The 18,528-nt window shown below is 39.8% G+C and overlaps 2 protein-coding genes across 6 annotated transcripts; one reads left to right on the plus strand and one right to left on the minus strand.

Annotated features, from left to right (window-relative positions):
• Window positions 1–1,321: 1,321 nt before the first annotated feature.
• Window positions 1,322–11,310, minus strand: slmapb (sarcolemma associated protein b). Of its 4 annotated transcripts, none has more exons than XM_026153850.1 (11): window positions 11,268–11,310; window positions 9,215–9,390; window positions 8,845–8,904; window positions 6,879–7,007; window positions 6,680–6,754; window positions 6,280–6,582; window positions 5,689–5,959; window positions 5,351–5,522; window positions 3,333–3,467; window positions 2,419–2,506; window positions 1,958–2,019 (listed from the first exon to the last, which is right to left on the minus strand). In XM_026153850.1, the coding sequence occupies exons 3-10, from the start codon at window positions 8,894–8,896 to the stop codon at window positions 2,423–2,425; spliced, it is 1,221 nt and encodes a 406-aa protein (XP_026009635.1). In that variant the 5' UTR covers window positions 8,897–8,904; window positions 9,215–9,390; window positions 11,268–11,310; the 3' UTR covers window positions 1,958–2,019; window positions 2,419–2,422. The 4 variants fall into 4 exon arrangements, with proteins under 4 accessions (XP_026009636.1, XP_026009635.1, XP_026009633.1 ...); XM_026153848.1 differs by lacking the exon at window positions 11,268–11,310 and adding an exon at window positions 10,824–10,942; XM_026153851.1 differs by lacking the exons at window positions 2,419–2,506; window positions 11,268–11,310 and adding an exon at window positions 10,824–10,942 and having other exon boundaries at window positions 1,322–2,019.
• On the plus strand, window positions 11,005–18,501 carry LOC113013166 (ceramide synthase 5-like). 2 transcript variants are annotated; one of them, XM_026153854.1, is made up of 11 exons: window positions 11,005–11,065; window positions 11,329–11,485; window positions 13,303–13,405; window positions 13,609–13,739; window positions 14,216–14,273; window positions 14,403–14,453; window positions 14,594–14,686; window positions 16,688–16,816; window positions 17,130–17,236; window positions 17,369–17,525; window positions 17,885–18,501. In XM_026153854.1, exons 2-11 carry the CDS (start codon window positions 11,427–11,429, stop codon window positions 18,020–18,022), a joined length of 1,026 nt encoding a protein of 341 aa, XP_026009639.1. In that variant the 5' UTR covers window positions 11,005–11,065; window positions 11,329–11,426; the 3' UTR covers window positions 18,023–18,501. The 2 variants fall into 2 exon arrangements, with proteins under 2 accessions (XP_026009639.1, XP_026009638.1); XM_026153853.1 differs by lacking the exon at window positions 11,005–11,065 and having other exon boundaries at window positions 11,072–11,485.
• The last annotated feature ends 27 nt before the right edge of the window (window positions 18,502–18,528 follow it).

Genomic DNA, 18,528 nt, shown 5'->3' on the forward strand with positions numbered 1-18,528 from the left:
TTGAGTACAAAATTGAGTACAGTGAACTCATCGCAATGTTCAAGAAACAAGTTTGACATGATCTGAGCTTTGTGACATGGCATGTTACCTTGCTACAGGCAACCATCAGAAGATGGGTACAGTGTGGTAATCAAGTGGTGGCCAACAACAATATTCAGGTAGTTTGTAGTTTAAATAATGAGCTATTACACCACTACCACCAATCTCAACTACTTGTACAAGACACGGTGGATTGATGCTTTCATCTCTGTCCATCCATCCATTCACGTTAGTTATGTCAATTCTGACCTCATGTCTGAATAGACTTCTTCCAATTTTCTTCTGTTCAGTTTTGATGGACCCATGTGAATTGAGAGATTAGAGGATGCTTTAGATGTTAACGGTGCTGGAGCGGTTTAAATCATAAATATACAACAGACTCCAATTTGTAATAACAAACACACACCCATTAGTGCAACTGCAGGAATGATCAGGATGACCTCAAATTTACTGTTTCTTAACAGTAGCATTTCCTCTTTTTCAAAGTTTGATATGGGCAATTGTGGCTCAAGAGTTGGGAGTTCGCCTTGTAATCGGAAGGTTGCTGGTTCGAGCCCTGGCTTGGACAGTGTCGGTCGTTGTGTCCTTGGGCAAGACACTTCACCTGTTGCCTACTTGTGGTGGTCAGAGGGCCCAGTGGCACCAGTGTCCAGCAGCTTCGCCTCTGTCAGTGCGCCCCAGGGTGGCTACAATGTAGCTTGCCATCACCAGTGTGTGAATGGGTGGATGACTGGATGTGTAAAGCGCTGTACAAATACAGGCCATTTACCTTTTTTTTTTTTTTTTTTTTTTTTTTTTAACCATGTTGTGTATTCAAAGATGTTCTTCTGCATACCTTAGATGTAACAGCTGGTTGCCCTCTTACCCTCTGACTTCAACAAGGCATTTTCTCTGCAGCTCATTTTGTGCCATTCATATGCTTGGTTTGAAATTGAGCGTGTAATCTTAACTATGCCTACTTGCCTAAACACACTGAGCTGCTGCCACATGATTGGCTAATGATATAACTGTGTTAGCGAGCAGGTGAACAGGTGTGCCTAATGAAATGACTCTATGTGTTTAATTATACATTTTAGGTTTCCCCATGCATGCAATAATTTCAGCAACCCTGCCCCTTAAGTTAATTTAGCATTCATGATCATAAAACTGAAATGAAAAGTTAAACAAAACAAACAAACAAAAACAGAAAAAAGCAAAGCAGAAACTAAATACAGATAAGTACAGATAAGTACAACTGCAGTCTAGACAACGGCCACATAAATGAAGAAAATGGATCTAAATGTATGTTTCTGCAATTTTCTTTAATGGTTCTCTGTTGAGAAAAAACAAACAAGATAAACTCCTGCTCAGCTCAATTCTGTCTGAAACGCTATCTATTTTCACATAGATAACAGTTACACCAACAGATCTCTTTGCAGTTCCCATCACTAATGCAGTTACCCATCTATGGCTTTCATTACACACTCCATTAGGGGGTGTTATTGTGACAATCTCCATTATTATGACAATTACATAGAAGTGCTACATTTAGAGCTCAAGTGATCCACCTAAAACATTATCATAAATACTAATAATTAGTTGAGTTTGTGGCATATTTATTTATTTTTTACATTCATCCATATTCCCAATCAAAACTGTAAACTTGACTAGACTTCCTGTAAATAACGGACGTACAAACTTACTTTGCACACAAAAATCACATTCTTTTATTAACTTCTCTGCCATCTAAAATAGAGCATCTTAAAAATTAAACAGTTAAATATGAGCCCTCCGAGTTAATAGTGCAGATATGATAAGGAGGGCAAGTTCTGACACCTGAAGACAAATATGGATTCCCTTGTGTGTGTGTGTGGGTGGGTGGGTGGGTGGGTGGGTGCGTGTGTATGCATGAATGAGTCGCCCTCAGGTCCTGAAGAGCACGGCAGCAGTCACAGCTGTCAGAGCCACAGCAACCACAGGCCCCCAGATCATCCACAGTTTCTGGAATAAGTGGCAACACAGAAATAGAAAGTTGAGCAACAGCGAATAAACATGCACCCATTTTGGATCACCAAAGCTTTGACAGAGGGAGCCACTGAGATCAAGGCAGTGCACAAATACAAACAGCGCTTGCAGATAAAGATAAGCATTATCAAACACCAACTGTGAGAAACAGTTGTTAAGCATTAGCCATCCAGGCAGGACAAACAGATGTCAGATGTTGAAGCTGTATGATTAGAGAGGTTAGATTTCTGAAGAATTTTTTTTTTTTCCTGGGGGATTTTCCCCTGAGGAAGGCATTCTCGGGAATGAGGAAAACCTGATTAAATCATGCAATGGTCTAAGAGACACTGATGAGGATGAAAAGATGTAGGCCAACTTGACAGGAGTAATGTGTACCTTGCTACCACAATGCGCCGAAGCACCAATACAGCAAAGCCAGGATAAGGCCGATGACTATGGCTTGAACAGGCAGCAATAGGGATGTCTACAGAAGGGAAGGGATATTATAGTAATCAACTGCAATGGGACATACTTTGGTTGGTTTATTATTAGATCCCTCAGTCAGTTCTCTACGCCTGTAACTAGTATTTATACAAATCTCAGTCACACACGGCTGTCAGTGTGTCATTGTTAGTTCACACATACAGATACAAAGGAGCTGGACCTTTATGGCCTCATAAATCCGTAGTTGTGTGTCCGGTGTGTGTTGTGTTTAGTACAGAGTTGACATCCTACATATCAGTGTTACTATACACGGTCATGTTTATCTCCTGTTGTTTGCTGAGTTTTTTTCCCACCTTTTTGTATTTGCTGAAGATTTAAGCTGTCAGGTATGCCTGGCATTTAAGTCCATTATCTGAAATGGAAGTGATACAGTTGCATGGTGCTCTCACCTCAGCTTAGCTACCAAATAGCAGCCGTCTGGCACAGCTTTTTGAATCCATATGTGTGAATGGCCCATAAAAGCAACACTAATAGACACTGGATGACTAGAGGGGAGCATATGTGCTAAAATAAAAAAAGAGATAATATTTGTGAATCTTACAATAAGATTCATCTTTTATATCTGGAGATGCTGCGCAAACAGATGCTGAACAAAAGGGGAACATTGGAAATGAAGCCCATGCCCCCCCCAAAACAGAAACTGCTAAAGAAGTTATTGCCCCTGAAAATAAAAGTGCAGATGATTGTTTCCACACTCAATATATTATTTTTTAAACCTGTTATATATCATTATACACGATGCCATTCATATATTAGGGTAAAATGCCTTCCTGTTTTTGCTGTGCGTTTGATAGATGAGTACTCACCTTTGTCCCTTTTCCTTGCAGTTCCTCCATGTTGGCTCTGCATGCCTCGAGTTCATCTGTAACCAATTGTTTTTCCTGCTCAATCTTCTCGTATTTTTCCTTGAGGTCTGACAGCTCCGTCCTAGCCTCCTCGTACTGCACGAAGCAAATTAAACATTTAATTCAAATATACACTCATCAGTTTAGATTAATTTAAAGTTTTTAGTTTGATGGTATTGTGTAATGCTTTTGAGGAACAGTTTCTGTTGCCATTTACAAGATAAACCAGTCTTTCCTGCAGTGCTTAACTGCTGAATTTTCTATACATGAGCTAATTAGGGTGAGGTGCAGTCCTTATATAAGGGACAACATTATTCCCTCCTTCCCCCCCTCATTCATTCATTGTGTCAAAGATGACCCAACTATGCTTTCTACTACTTAGCACTGCCACTCCTCATTAACTGACAGCAGCCAGTGATCCCCATACAAACCTAGAGTAGGTATTGCCCCTGGACAGCACGCAGCAACCTGTGAACTATCTGGGTGGGATCTTTTTTCGTTGTTGTTGTTTTTTTGGGAAGAAGCATGGACTTTCTTTATAATGTCAGTAAGAGTCATAGATTTATTGACACAAGTGTCTTAAAGGCTTCAGAGAAAGTCATTAAGGCTCCGTGATGGCTTCACCATTCAACTGTGGTGGATGTGACTTTGTTCTGACCTAGATGACGCCAACATCGTCTCAAAATAGAAAGCTCTAAATTCTCAGCAATGATCACTCAGAGACACTTTTAGTCATGGGAGAATGTGAGTTTTCTAAAATAGTGCAGTTGTCCTCATCATCCCATCATGAGGTATTTCTGCGCAATCTTAGATGATGAGAAGAAATACAATAAAGTACCTTGAGTAGACGACTTTGAGAACAGCTGCCCGTCTCATACAGCTATAAATGTCCTGAATGGCAACAATTTGCAGTACTTCTTTTGTAAATTGGTTGTTAACAGCAAATTTCTTTAAATTATGTTACATGAGATTAAATAAAATGAAAGCATTAAAAGGTTTCTTCAAGACACTTCAGTCTTAGTTTGCTCAAAGTTATTTGAGTTCCACATTGATTTTACTGTCCTGCATTAATAATTTGAGTAAAAACCAGATTCTTGTAACTCTGTTGGATATTGCAACTGCTAATAATGCCAAAAACAAATCAAGTGATTTTAATTTGCTCACTTTAAATCACACAAAACTGAGAAGCGCGTCATATCAGAGCACCAATTACAAGTACATGTTCTTGAGTCTTGATTTTTAGTCAAATGGCAGTTTGACCATGAAACCGAAGCAACAACATAAAAAGTTTTGACTAATGTGTTATCATAGCCAGGATGTGTTCATATTTAAACTTAAATCACTGAAAAAATGGGAGAACTGGGAATTTTCCAGAAATTATGACTTTACATTGCCTAAAAAAGTTAAATGTAAATCTAAAATGTAATAAGTAATATTGCTAAAGTTATATTCCACTATCCTGATAATACGTTGTCCTTGTATTTCTAATTCTCCTAGGCTTTGTGGTAACTTGCCATTTATTGTAATAAGAGTGTAATTTGACTTTCTTTCAAAACCTCCCCTTTCCCACAGTGTCCCAAAGTAATTTCATAAATACTGCAACAGCTTGTCAGCATTGGCCCTCTAAAGCAGCACGGTCAGCAGCACACTGGCAGCAGCTACAGTCTTCCAATAGCCTCTAAACTGGATCAGTTCTGCCACAGATATACATTCAGAACCACTACCATTTAGCTAGAAAAACTAAAATGCAAAAATTCAAGTGAAAACTAACAGGACTGAAGTCCAAATCAAATTTGGACAGCATTAATGAGTAAAACATGTGTGTGCTTATAAGGCCTGTCAGTTGCAGGACTGTATTAAAAGCCATCCAGGTCAGAGAGGGTTCACTTTTCACATTTGAGATAGAAGTATTCATCTGCATGACACCCACTAAGATACTGGACACCTAAGGTTGATGTCTCAACTTTTGAGGGGCGTACCTCTCTTTGCAGAGCCTTGCTGCGGCTGTCTGCCTCATCCAGTTGGGTTTGCAGTGTGGTGCTATCCTGCTGGTGCTGGAGCTGCAGGGCTACCTGGCTCTTTTCCATCTCCTGCCAGGTCTGTTCAAGGGATCCAAGGCTATTTTTCAGCTCAGTGTTCTGGGCACGCAAACTACCAGAAGCAAAACAAAACTGAGTTCAATATGTAAAAGATGAGAGAAAAAAATTATGTAGTATCGTGTAAATCAAAACACGTGGGTGCTGATTAAAACAGATGAGACAGAGGGAGCACGAAGGTGGGGGTAAGAGCTCCCAGTAATGTAGATCAGTGCACCGACCTGGCAAGGTCCTTCTCCAGCTGCTGCTGTTTCTGCAGGGCTGCCTCCTTCTCAGTGCGCAGTGCTGCACATTCACTCTGCAGGTTGCTTTTGTCTTTCTGGTGAGTCTTCAGGAGTTCCTCATTCTCAGCCCTGAGGGAAGCACATTCACTCTGCAGACTGCTTTTTTCCTTCTGGTGCTTATTTACGATATCCTGTTTCTCAGATCGAAGAACAGAACATTCTTTGTGAAGGCCATTACACTCCACCTGCATGGACTGAAGTTCACTGGCTGTAAAAAGAAACGAGCAAGGTTTATGTAACAATGCTGTTTTTTAACAGATTGTATGTCCTTGATTTGCCTACAGATAAAGCAAAAACTACCAAAAAACATGTTTTTAATTATACTTTGATTCACCAGTGTACAAGTATGAAGAGAAGTCTGCTTGTTAGAAACAAAATACATAGAGAGCGAGTAGGCCTCATGTCTTGGACAAGGAATGGTAATATTATTTGATTTATTAATACACAGTTCATTTCCATGTAAGAATTATTTTCAGTGCAAATGCTCCATTTCATGCGTTTATAACTACCAGGGGCACCGTGTAGTACCTTGTATTTCTGCAGTTTTCTGCCACTGCTTGCTCTGCTGCTGAAGGTCACGCTGCAGGTTGTCAATCTCACGCTCGTACTTGTTGGCCGTTTGACGCCATTTGTCCAGATCATTGGAGACAGTCGCCAGGTTAGACTGGACGGCAGCAACGTCACGGTCCCGCTCGGCAGCTGCTGCCTCCAGGGCACGTTTCAGCGACTTCACTTCATCACGTGCGCTTTGTAGCTCATCGTGTGAGCTGGAGGAGACGTCTATCTGCTCTCTGAGAACAGCCATCTCATCATGGAGCTGCCGCAGCTGACCTGTCCAAACCGGAGTCAGTGTTTGAATTAGAGACAGTGTCAATTTTAAAAAAAGATTAATATTATGCATATGCTTCTAATCCACAAATAGATGTACCTTCAAGAAGTTTTATCTGTTTGGCAGAATCATCAGCTTGTTTTTTCTTCTCCTTTGTCTCTTCCTCCAGGATACCTACACAGCATTTAATTGTACAAGTCATGTCATTTATTTGGTGTTGGGTGCATGCACACATGTGTGAATGCAATAGAAAATGGAGTGGATGGTCCTATTTAACATTGGAGATGTGGCGTGTCACCTTGTAGCTCCATGCATTTATGTTTCTCTGTGTTAGCTAGGTCCTTGGCCTCTCGAAGTTCATCAGTCAAGCGCTGAATGATTTTTTCAGAGTCACCAGAGGAGCCCATCTTTGCCTTGGTCAGATCATCTAATGAAGAAGAAAAAAAATGGGGATCCCAGTTAGAAGAATCATGATCTTAACATGGACAGGCTCCATACATTTGCCATAAAACTACAAAAATAATGAAATGTTTGACAGTTTTACTTTTACTGCAGTCCCAAATATTTAACCAGGACTGACATACTAGATGATTTCCCAAGATATTCAAAATGGGCCTATTACATAAAATAATTGCTAACCCAGAAATAGAAACAAGTGTCTTATCTACACTTTTTTCATTCCAAATTATCCATTACCCCAGTCACATATGAGTCTGTAGCGATTCTACATTACTCATTAATAGTACCTAAACAATTCACAAAGGTAATAGGCTTGCCAGCGTTGTCAAGGGTCTGTTGTGTTTCCTGGAGGTGGAAACAGGCTCCACAAATACTTGTGCTTTGCAAATGCCTAGTGAATATCTCGAGCCCCTAATCTACCACAGCTAGGAAAAGAGATGACCTCATCCCAGAACGAACATTTGGCAGGGGACAGGTCAAGCATGTGCACCATAAATGGAGACGCACCAGAACCTGAACTGCCCTGAAATCCAATATTTATTGTGAAAACTGTGTCTACATCCATCAAACATGGCTACATAATCACACGAAAATCCACATGATTGTAAAAATGTTAGCAGGCGGTATTGATAAGTGTCCCTAAAATGAAGCGGTGTGAAACAAAGGCTGAGAGCTGGTGACACCCTCTGACTCGAGCACATGACCACCCCGCTGTGTGCCAGACAAAGCATGGGGGGACAGTGTGATTGTGTGTTCCTTCATATGCGAGTGAGTGGGCACCCTGTGAGTATGCAATCTGTATTCACTTTCTGTGAAAGATGAATGCTCTACAAAGACAGCACAGGGAATAAAGGGTATTTCAAATGAGGGTGCAACATGTTATCTTTAGCGAGATTAGTTATTACGGCAAAAATGTCTTAGTGTCACAGAATGACACCTGACAGCATAGTAATGGAATTAGTCTGTGTGTAAAAATACCTTGCAGACTAGTTGGGAATATTGAGCATCACACTGCCTCAAGTGACGACAGGAAAGAAAAAAATTGAGGAGAAAGTCTTTTTTTAGCTCCGGTGCTGAAGGCTAGACCCATCGTGGCCCATCTTCGCCTGCTGTCTGTTTCCTTCTCATTGAATGTGACAGCATTCTTTAACTGAATCAGGGGGTTAGCACCACTCGCACGGAAAGTCTACAGTATTCCTTTTAAACTGCTGATCATAAAGGGAGATCATTTTACAGCTAACAAATATTCTTTATGCAGCTGAATCTCAAATATCTTCATCTCTCTGAATTACTGAGGTACACTATTGTTGTGAGGACACTGTTTGCTTTGTGCTCCCTATATATTGTGCAGTGAAGCATTACAAATTCATTCATCATGCAAAATTTATTCAGTCACCAACGTACTTGCACTTTTTTCTATGAATGTCCCCGTCGATTTTCATATTCGCTATATTGCGCCATCATTGCGCTGTCCTTTGCATTCTATTCTTATTAGTCACCCTAAATGTCATAGCTAACACACATCAGTCAGCTGACATGCCCTCTGTGCAAAGAGACTCCATCTTCTAATAAGCTGTTGACACAGGAGACACTAGCCTCTAAAACAAGGCCATCTACAGCACTGTAAGCTCTAAAAGCCATCCAGCTGTCCTTACAGGGCCAGACACTCATTTTAAGTGTGACTCAGGGTTTTCCACCCCCCTTTCCACACTCAGTTAGCGAGATGTGCTGTGTCAGGTAGGAGCCATTAGAGGAGCAAAACAATGCAAAGTCATTCACTTCAAATCAGTGGTGTCTATATTTACCTTTAATCACAGATACGTTATTCAAGGGATCACTCAGCTCTTTCTCATCCATTTTCTTATCTATAACAACATAACAAAAAAACAAAAAAAAAAACAAGACATATCACATGCACAGATAAAGAAAGAAAGCTTTAAATGAAATTAATATTGCTTAAAAAGACCCCAAACAGACCTGACAAAATCTTTTGTTCTTTTTCTCACTGTTAGATTTGAGATGTTTTTAATTGTAAACACAAAAATGTTTGAACACACAAATACTACTGGAAGAGACAGGTGCAGAGAGCTGCTAGGGAAGAAGGATTTTAGGAGTATGTTACAGTAAAATAATTAATGAAGGGGTTAAGAATAAAACTTAACAGGAAAATATTACCTTAGATTATCCAGGAGCTGCGGTAATCAGTGTGCTGAGGCTACAGCAGTCCCTGACATGAAGAACTCTTCTCCAACTATGAGGTTTGTTCAGATGCGAAACGGACCAGTCCAAACTTGAGGGGGGTGGACAGTGATGACAGACACTTTGTACCAGACCTTCCTGCTATTGGTGGGCTGAAGCCAGTGAGGGGGAAAAATTAAACAGGGTAAAGTAAACAGTAAAGTAGCTTAAATATGATCCTAATGCTACACTAGAGACGCGTCAGATGGGCGTCCTTAAAAATTTGATCCCCCCCTCTTTTGTGGCTCAGGTCCTCAGCCCCTCCACACTGGGTCATGTATCCAAGTAGGGCATCTCGGAAGCTGCAGCTGCATACTGACACAGAGAGGTTTTGTTCAGGGGGCTGAGCTGCTCTCTGGCTGGTTGGTACTGATGTAAAAACCTACAGGATGGCAGTGAATAGGGACTGCCAGCGTAGGAGTGTGTTTCTTGCATTCACTTCCTCTCTTGTTTTGTCCTGTATTTCACTGGGTTTTCACTTTATACCAATTACTGGCTTTTAGGGTTAGATATACACCGGACTCTAAAGGTGTAATTTTACATGTATAATCTTTAGGGATAATTTATGTATCTTATAGTGATTTCTTACTTTATTGGACTGTGTGTTAGCCTCTTCAGTAGGCTTTAAAATTATGGTGAGAGAGGTAAAAACAATCAAAACAATCCCAAGACAGAAATAGGAGGGGTTACAGTGGGAGGTATAAAAGGGTGAAGGGTGTTTGTTTCCATTTAAACATAAAGTAACACAGACAGGGTACGAAGACCTTATTTGACTAATCTTTCACACATCAGCTCATCTTCTTCTTTGAGGCTGTACAAGCCTTGTTCCAGTAACAACATAATGCAACAGGTTTCCAAGATCAATGCAAGCTTAATGTTTTACTGAGAATTAGTTAGCAAATGCAACACCAACTTAATCCATTTATGCAGGAAAAGGCGAAATATGTTTTTGACTAGGGTAGATTTGTTATCCCTTGGCCATGCTGATAACTAACAGTTGTAGGTCTCATTTTGGTCCTCATCATCTTTCTAACAGCGTCACTTCCCATCTTGAGAAACTAACAAATGACCCAAAAGAATTTGCTAGAAATGTTGTCATCATCTTAGATCAATGTCTCAACTTCAACCAGCATGTCAAACATTAAGTTCAGACTTGCGGTGTAAGTTACCTTACCTTACCTTACCTTTATATGTGTATGTATATATATATATATATATATATATATATATATATATATATATATATACACACATACATACACATACATACATACATACATACATACATATATACATATATACACATACATACATATATATATATACATAAATACACACACACACACACATACATACATATAATTATATATATATATATATATATATATATATAATTATATATATATGTATGTGTGTGTATGCATGCACATCTCTCTCTCTAGCTAGGTTATTTAGATAGCATTACAAACGGCTATCATTTATCCCCGTTTACTTAAAATTGAGGCATTAAATGTGGCTAAAAACCCTTTTAACTGCTACAACTTACCAACATAATCACTCCACCATGTAAGAACGTTTAACCACTGTTAGTAAGTTAGTTTTAACCTACTAAGTAAGTTAGTTTTAATGGTTAACCTAGCATTAGCTAATGAATAACGTTTGCCGCTAATTGGAGGCGTAACCGACTCCGTGTTATCGTCAGCTGCCTTTGACTCCTCCTACAATAGGCACGACGTTACGGCGAGCAGCACGGAACCAGTGGAAGCACTTTTGTGAATAATAATTGAGGTGGGTGTTACCTCGGAGAGTCATAGTTGTTACGTGTCTGTGGAGTTTAGTCATAGGAGTGAACCAGAAGAGATGCTTAGATAACTTAGTTCTGCTATTACAACAGCAGGGAGAGGAAGAAGGAGGGAGGAATGACTGCTAAGTTTTTCTTTAGCTAGCCTGAGCTACTACTACATGTACGGTAGTTTTTTCTCTCAGTTACCTCATTTGCTGCTGCTGATCTGCTGTGTTTTGCTTCTCCCCGATGACTTCCTTTATCTCAGCCTGGATTTGGAGTGAAAGGTTTTGGCTTCCTGAAAATGTCACTTGGGCGGACTTGGAGCATCCACCACCTGGCGTGGAGTACCCCAGACTCTGGAACATGCTGTATGCCTTCCCTCTGGCTGCCGTAGTTTACTTTCTGAGACTGCTGTTTGAAAGGTAAAATAGATTTTTGTGTGTCTGTGTAGCGATAGTTTGTTCTGCACCGGTATGATTGGGCTTCGAGAACTTTTACTTACAAAGAAAAGATTACACCAAACGGCACCATACAAATGTTGCTACATGAACTTTAATATATGAGTCACTCTCTCTGGAGACTAGCAACTCTCTGTGGACCTACTATGTTAACAAAAATCCTGTCACGTGGCTTTTCTTGTGACAGATAATTATAGATCTCTTTTTTTTTAACAAGAATACGTAAGAATGCAAGAATTTTTATTGGCTTCTGTGGCAGTTTTATATTTTACTGTGTTTGCATTGTTGTGAGGTGATGACACTGCTGATGAGAAACAGAAACAAGTTTTTTTTTTTGTTTTGTTTTTTTGGAGGGAGGGGGATGCAGATCATACATTCTTTCTGATTTGCTCACTAGCTCTTTCACTTCCTGTTTTCCTGTTTGAATAAAATGTCTAGCGATGGACACTATTCTGTACCAATATTATGCCAATAAACAGTGGTTCTCTTCAGTAGCTCTGTGATTCTGAGTCACTACTTCCAGTCCTGATCCAGGCAGTCAAAACAGATACGCCTTTCCAACCAAATCACTCCTCGTACTGGTTCCTAATCTAGATCTGGTTTATTGCTTTTGCATAACAAAGCTGAAGAGCTGGAGCTGGTATGGTACCTTAATATTAATTATACCTTCAATCTCATTCATAGACTGTATATAAAAGATGAAGGTACACAAACTGATGCTACTCGTTGCTTCGTGAAGCATTGTTTTGACACTTTAGTTTTAGAGTTTTTGTGCGGTGCACTCCGATGAACTTTGCCCGTTTTTCAAAGCACTCATGCACTGGCGTCACTGTTCAGTCCTGGAAGCTGCAGTTTATGGCCCCAATTACATTTGAGCCAGTTAGAGAAGCCTTACATGAGTCACCCTCCTTAACAAACGGGATTTTCAAGCTGAGCAAAAAAAACCTGATTTGCTGGCTAACTACAATCTTTCAAGTAACATTTCCGATGAGAGAATCTGGTTAATTAAAGAATCTGTGCAGGTAAGGACGTCTTTACGTAGGAGGTATATTAAAATGACTCCTCTGGCATACTCTGGAATGAGAGAATTACATTTAAGGGAATGGCATTGCACGTTATGTGATTTTTAAACAAGGTTTTCCTCTGTCCAAACCTCACGACTGCACTAAAAGTCATGTTTTTCAGCTTAGTTTTGGTTCATGGAAACTGTCTGAAATTGAGCATTCAGGGACAGCCCTGTCTACTCTGTGCTGCTATTCATTCAGAGTTTTTTTTTCTTCTTTTTTCCGTGTTGTGAAAACTGTTCTAGATATGTTGGGTGCTTTTAGGCTGATGTGTGATGAATTTAATAAACACCGGTCGAGTCAACCAGATGATCCCGTGACACAAATTAGCATTTTGGTAGGCAGAGTATCATTCCCATACTCTGCGTCCCATACTCTCACATGACGAACTTTGTTTAAGCTAGGTGCAACATTCCTCAGGATCCCTTCATTTCAGCATTTCCTTGTGTCTCCCCCTATAGCTTCTGTTATGCTTCCTTCGTCTTAAACAAATGTATGCAAGGCGTAACTCTGTGGGCAAACTGTGAAAGCTCCACAGCTCATGTAAATGGTGGAATCTCCTAGCAAATGTTGGATAACCCTCTGTTTTGTTTTGCTTTTCTTGGAGACACTAAACAACTCTCTCTAAGTCTCTCCCTGTGTGAATTTCTCTTCTAATACCATACACTTCTGCTTCCCCACCCTCTTCTTTTTGCCCCTCTGTCTGTGTGTATACAGGCTAGTGGCCAAGCCCTGTGCCCACATACTTCAGATTCAAGCGGGAGTGCCTCGGCAAGCTCAGCCCAATGCTATCCTGGAGAGGCTGTATCAGTCCAAAGCGGTACATAAAGCCCGTGTTTGTTCTGTAGTCTATTACACGTCCCTGTACACACTGCAGCAGCAACATGATGTTATTGCACTGGAACACACCGCCACAGTCATAATGATATGTTCAGTCAATACCTATTGTCATGTGACAGGCATACCTATTGGTTTTGTGGTTTTACAAGGAGTGGAGAGTTATTTTATGTTTGTCCTCTTTAGAGTCCAGATGAAAGGCAACTGGAAGGACTCTCCAAGCAGCTGGACTGGGATGTACGGAAAATACAGAGATGGTTTCGCGTCCGTCGGAACCAGGACAGGCCCAGCACACAGAAAAAGTTCTGTGAGAGCATGTACGTAGGTTTCTACAGGGGTTTCTGCTTTGTAATGTACAAACAATTGAGGGGATTTAACAGCGCTAGCCCATGCACGTGCATATAAGCTCCTGTCATATAAATTGTTTTGAAATGCTGCGCAGGCATCCACGGTCCCCAGAGAATTAATCCAATGTGCCTGTCAGCATCTGCTTGAGGACTTAGCTTAATACTTTGCAGACAGTAGTTGTTCACAAGAATTTTCTAGATGGGTTGCCATAATATTTAGTGAAAATATCTCTTAAAAATGTATTTTAACCATCTTGGTGATCACTTTTGATACACTCATCAAGTAAAAATGTAAATAGGCCAAGTATTTTGGTTTTGAAACCTTACAGATGCCAGTCTAAGTGCTACTTAGTAAATGTTAAAATGATCACTGGGAGTGTGCTTATGTATGTAAGTGCCTCCAGTGTATGCTAAATTCGTCTTTCTATTCTTCTCTTTCCTTTCAGGTGGCGTTTCACTTTTTACCTGGCGATTTTTATTTATGGCATCAACCATCTGTGGTCGGTAAGTTTAAAATGTACTTTTTTCCCTCTGCAATACTATTACGGTTCACGGAAGCGGTTCTTATCGTTGGCTCGTAATAGGTGAACCTGCAACAGTATAATGCATGTTTTTGTAATCTGTTTCCTTCAGACATCGTGGATGTGGGATACCAGAGAGTGTTGGCAGAACTACCCTTTTCAGGTTAATATTTTTTTCTGCTTACGCATTATATTTGATTACTTTTATTATAAGGAGACTCTGTTTACCACCATAATGTTAACAGGTCAGTTGGTATTGCTACATATTTATCAAAGGTGTGTTTCTTTCACTCTCTCCCAAAGCCACTGAGTCCTGAACAGCACAGCTACTATCTTGTAGAGCTGGCTTTTTATTGGTCTCTGATGTTTTCCCAGTTCATAGACATTAAAAGAAAGGTGAGTCCAACAACAACCGGCCTAACTAACTATTAATTGCCTCAATAAATGCACATTGCCTTTTGTATCAAAGCCAAATCCTTTTTTTTTTTTTTTTTCTTAAAGGAAGCGTGTAGGATTGTATCTTGATTATGTGCTCTGGCTAAAAGGGAAATAAAGTATACATTCAAAAATAAGTAGATCACATGGAAATTGGCTTGTTTTTCATGTGTTTGGGCAGGCCACCATTTGATCTTGTTTTAAACTGTGTCTACAGATGTAAACGCTTGAACACAACCACAAAGAAAATTACAGCCTATTTCAAATCTGCCTGCAACATTTCAGGGAGCTTCATTTTTCTTCCTGACTGTGGGCCGTTCCATAACCCTCTATTTCTTCTTTGTAAACTACCCATTTGATGCATTTGTGTGCTGAGGATCCTTTTGCCCTTTAAAAGGGCACCTTCCAGGTCCACCTCAGCTCGTGGGCATTTCCATTTTCTTTAAGCACAATAGGATGCAGAATTTAAAGAGCAATTAATAAATGCAAAGCTGTAGTACTATAATACTTCCAGTGCCACGCTTTAGATTTGGGATGAGCTTCATATGCTAAAAGCTGTTTTTATTCTGTGCCACTTGTAAAGGATTTTCCTTACAGGTGATTGCTTTATGCCAAATGATTTGGAGCTCTTCCTTTGTCAGACTTGAAGGAATCCAGCCTTTGTAGTGAAAACTTTTTAAGAACGCTTTTTAGATCATGGCATGCTAAGACCGCACACTAAAAGTGAATAATTAAAGAACACAAGATTCTAGATGTCAAAGGTTTAAATAAGAGGTTTAAATAAGAGATTCCTCCTGTTACCACCTAAGCAGGTTCTAATCAACAAATCTGGAACATGTGTTCCCACTTTATGGATTTAAAGTGGTAAATGTAGTTGTGTGGCATTGCTAAATTTTGAAATTGGTTGCAGTTGCAGGTTAGGGATAACAGTTATATTAGACAAAGGATATTAAAAATGGAGCTGCCAGGGAATAGAAATAGGGAGCGATCACAGAGAAGGCTTATGAATGTAGAGAAGGAGAGGGTTGGTGTGACAGGCGGTACAAAGGAAAGGGCAAGATGGGAAAGGATGAGAGATGATCCACTGTAGTGACTGACAGAAGAAGAAGAAATAATTGGATTAGGCATGGTGCCTCAAAGCAATATGGTTCTGGGCTTGGACCTTGCTAGCCAGTTAGGGCCTTTATGTGTGGAGTTTGCAGGCACAGAGAACACATGCATGGATTTACAATACTGTACGTACACGATTTCCTTCCACTGTCCAAAGACATGCTTGGTTGTATGAATAGCTGGAGTGTGTTAAATAGATGAATGGTTTATTTAATTTGTTTTTGTTCAAAATAAAGTACAAAAATGAGCTACATCAGTGAGGTTGGTATCAGACAAACACAAATTTGTGACAGTCTAAACAAATGTTTTAAGCCTGATAGGGAGTAGGTGGAAGTTTAACATCTATCGTTATGTAAAAACAAACTAAAAATGACAAACTGAACTTTATAGACTCTGCATATATTCTCATTAGCTACAGATGTGTGCACATAACACTAAAAATGGACAATAGTAATGCCTACATGAGCAGAGTGAGAACTCAACAGAAAAGCTAAACAACTTGAATTACAAGCTAATTCATCCTCAGATTCACATAGTGATTTGCTTTTACACCATCGTGTGAACTCATGTTTCACTTCTGATTCTCTGCACTGTTTAAAAGTGGGCCAAATGTTGGCTTTTTGAACCATCAGTTTCATCAAAACTTCAGGTTCAAATACACATGACTGTTCAAATACATGTAACTCTACGCCCTACGCTGCCATTCCAGTATTTTCACTTTGTATGATAAACTGCATTCTTGCGTCCATAATATCAAGTTAATATGCTATTATTTAATGTGCCAGTAACATGAACGTCTTCTCTACCTCATTACCTTTCTTTTGTTACCTACATTTGTTTTTCTGATGGCAGGATTTCGTGATTATGCTTGTCCACCATCTGGCTACCATACTTCTCATCACTTTCTCCTATGGTAACAACATGATAAGAGCTGGCAGTATGGTCATGTGTGTGCATGATGCATCTGACATCTTCCTCGAGGTAAAGTAAATCTTTTAGATTTTTAGATGTTAGACATGATCCTGGTAAAGAGGGCTCTTGGCTTAACTCAGCAAGGCTGCCCGTGTAGGTATCCAACATGTATGTAAACACAGCTAGGAACACAGAAGCTGTGATGTGAGATACTTGTACTACCAGTTTTACAGAGAAACAACGCATTGACATTACAGTAACAGTGTGACACTGGTGTATATTACAACAGTGGGTTTTATTCTTATCATTCTTATTGTTGTTATTATTATTATTATTGTTATTGTTATTATTATTAATCCCTAATGTATTATTTATTCCTAAGGCAGCCAAGATGGCAAACTATGCCAAGTACCAGAAGCTATGTGATGGCCTCTTTGTCTTCTTCAGCATAAGCTTTTTCATCTGTCGACTTGTCATCTTTCCCTTCTGGTGAGGAAAAACAAGAGCTTTCTTCCTTATATTTATTGTAAAACTCTTGTTATCTTCTCACCTGTTTATTACTATTTTCTTAACTGTTATATACAGATACATCTGCTAAAAATCTGCATGTTTTTGTTGTAGGATTATTCACAGTGTTCTGGTTGAGAGCTGGGAGATTGCCGGGCCTTATCGGGCCTGGTGGCTGTTGAATGGGTTGCTGCTGGTCCTGCAGTGCCTTCACATTATCTGGTTCTACCTCATCATGGGCATTGCCATCAAAGCCATTTTCAGGGGAAAGGTTAGTTTTGGGATCGGTTGTGGAAATTGATTTTCACATTTAACCAAGGCAGCTGGGTTTCCCTCCCCTCTTGTATCCTGTCACATTTTGTCAATTTCAGTATATGATACTAAGGCTAAACTGTGCTATTGTTTGTAATACAGCCACATTTAATCTAGCACCAAGATCCCTCAGTATCTCAGTTTTTCTATCATGCTAATCAGATAACATTAGCAATGATGTGACCATGGTAAACATTACTCGCTTAACATCAGCTCAAATTCATTAGGGTACTTATAGTCTCACATTGGAGCTAGCATAAGGTTCAGTTTTTAAGCCATGATTCATAACTAGTAGTTAAACTAATACTGCTTTTACAGGTGGCGAAAGACGATCGCAGTGACGTAGAGAGCAGCTCAGAAGAGGAGATTTGTAGCAGTACAGACCCAAGCCGGAACCAAACCCTCAAGGGAAACAGTCGCACCAGTAACCTTAATGGAGAAGCTCATGACCACTGAGTACCAAAGAGGGGATATTTTATTTCAAGTGTGGCCTTCATTCACCAGCGTGCCTGTGAAACCCACCGTGTCACTGTGACCTTCTGAGAAGAACTGTTGCCCACTCAGAAAAATGTGTTTTTCAAACAGAGGGAGGACCTGAACAGAGGAACTCCAGTTTTGGCATACAGACTTTTATAGTGTGAAGTTTACATCTGCTGTTGCTTACAGGAGTGGACAGCAACGTGTGTTTGTGTGTGTGTGTGTGTGTTCTTAAAGTTACACTAAACAGCACCAAATGGATGACTGCTCACACGGCTACTGCTGCATATGTACATGTCAATAATTTCTATTTTGAAACTTGGTAAAATGTTTGACTAATGAAAGAAGAAATCACGTCATTTGCCTTACTGAGTTAGGCTTTAGAATACAATTCCAAATGCCAAAGATGTCCTGATTCAAAAAAACCAAAGATTTCGTAATAAAACATTTGCATCAAATCCAGTGGTGATTTTCTTTCATTCTTT

The sequence above is a fragment of the Astatotilapia calliptera genome, chromosome 20 (genome assembly GCF_900246225.1).
Source record: "Astatotilapia calliptera chromosome 20, fAstCal1.2, whole genome shotgun sequence".
In the NCBI taxonomy this organism is placed as follows: domain Eukaryota; kingdom Metazoa; phylum Chordata; class Actinopteri; order Cichliformes; family Cichlidae; genus Astatotilapia; species Astatotilapia calliptera.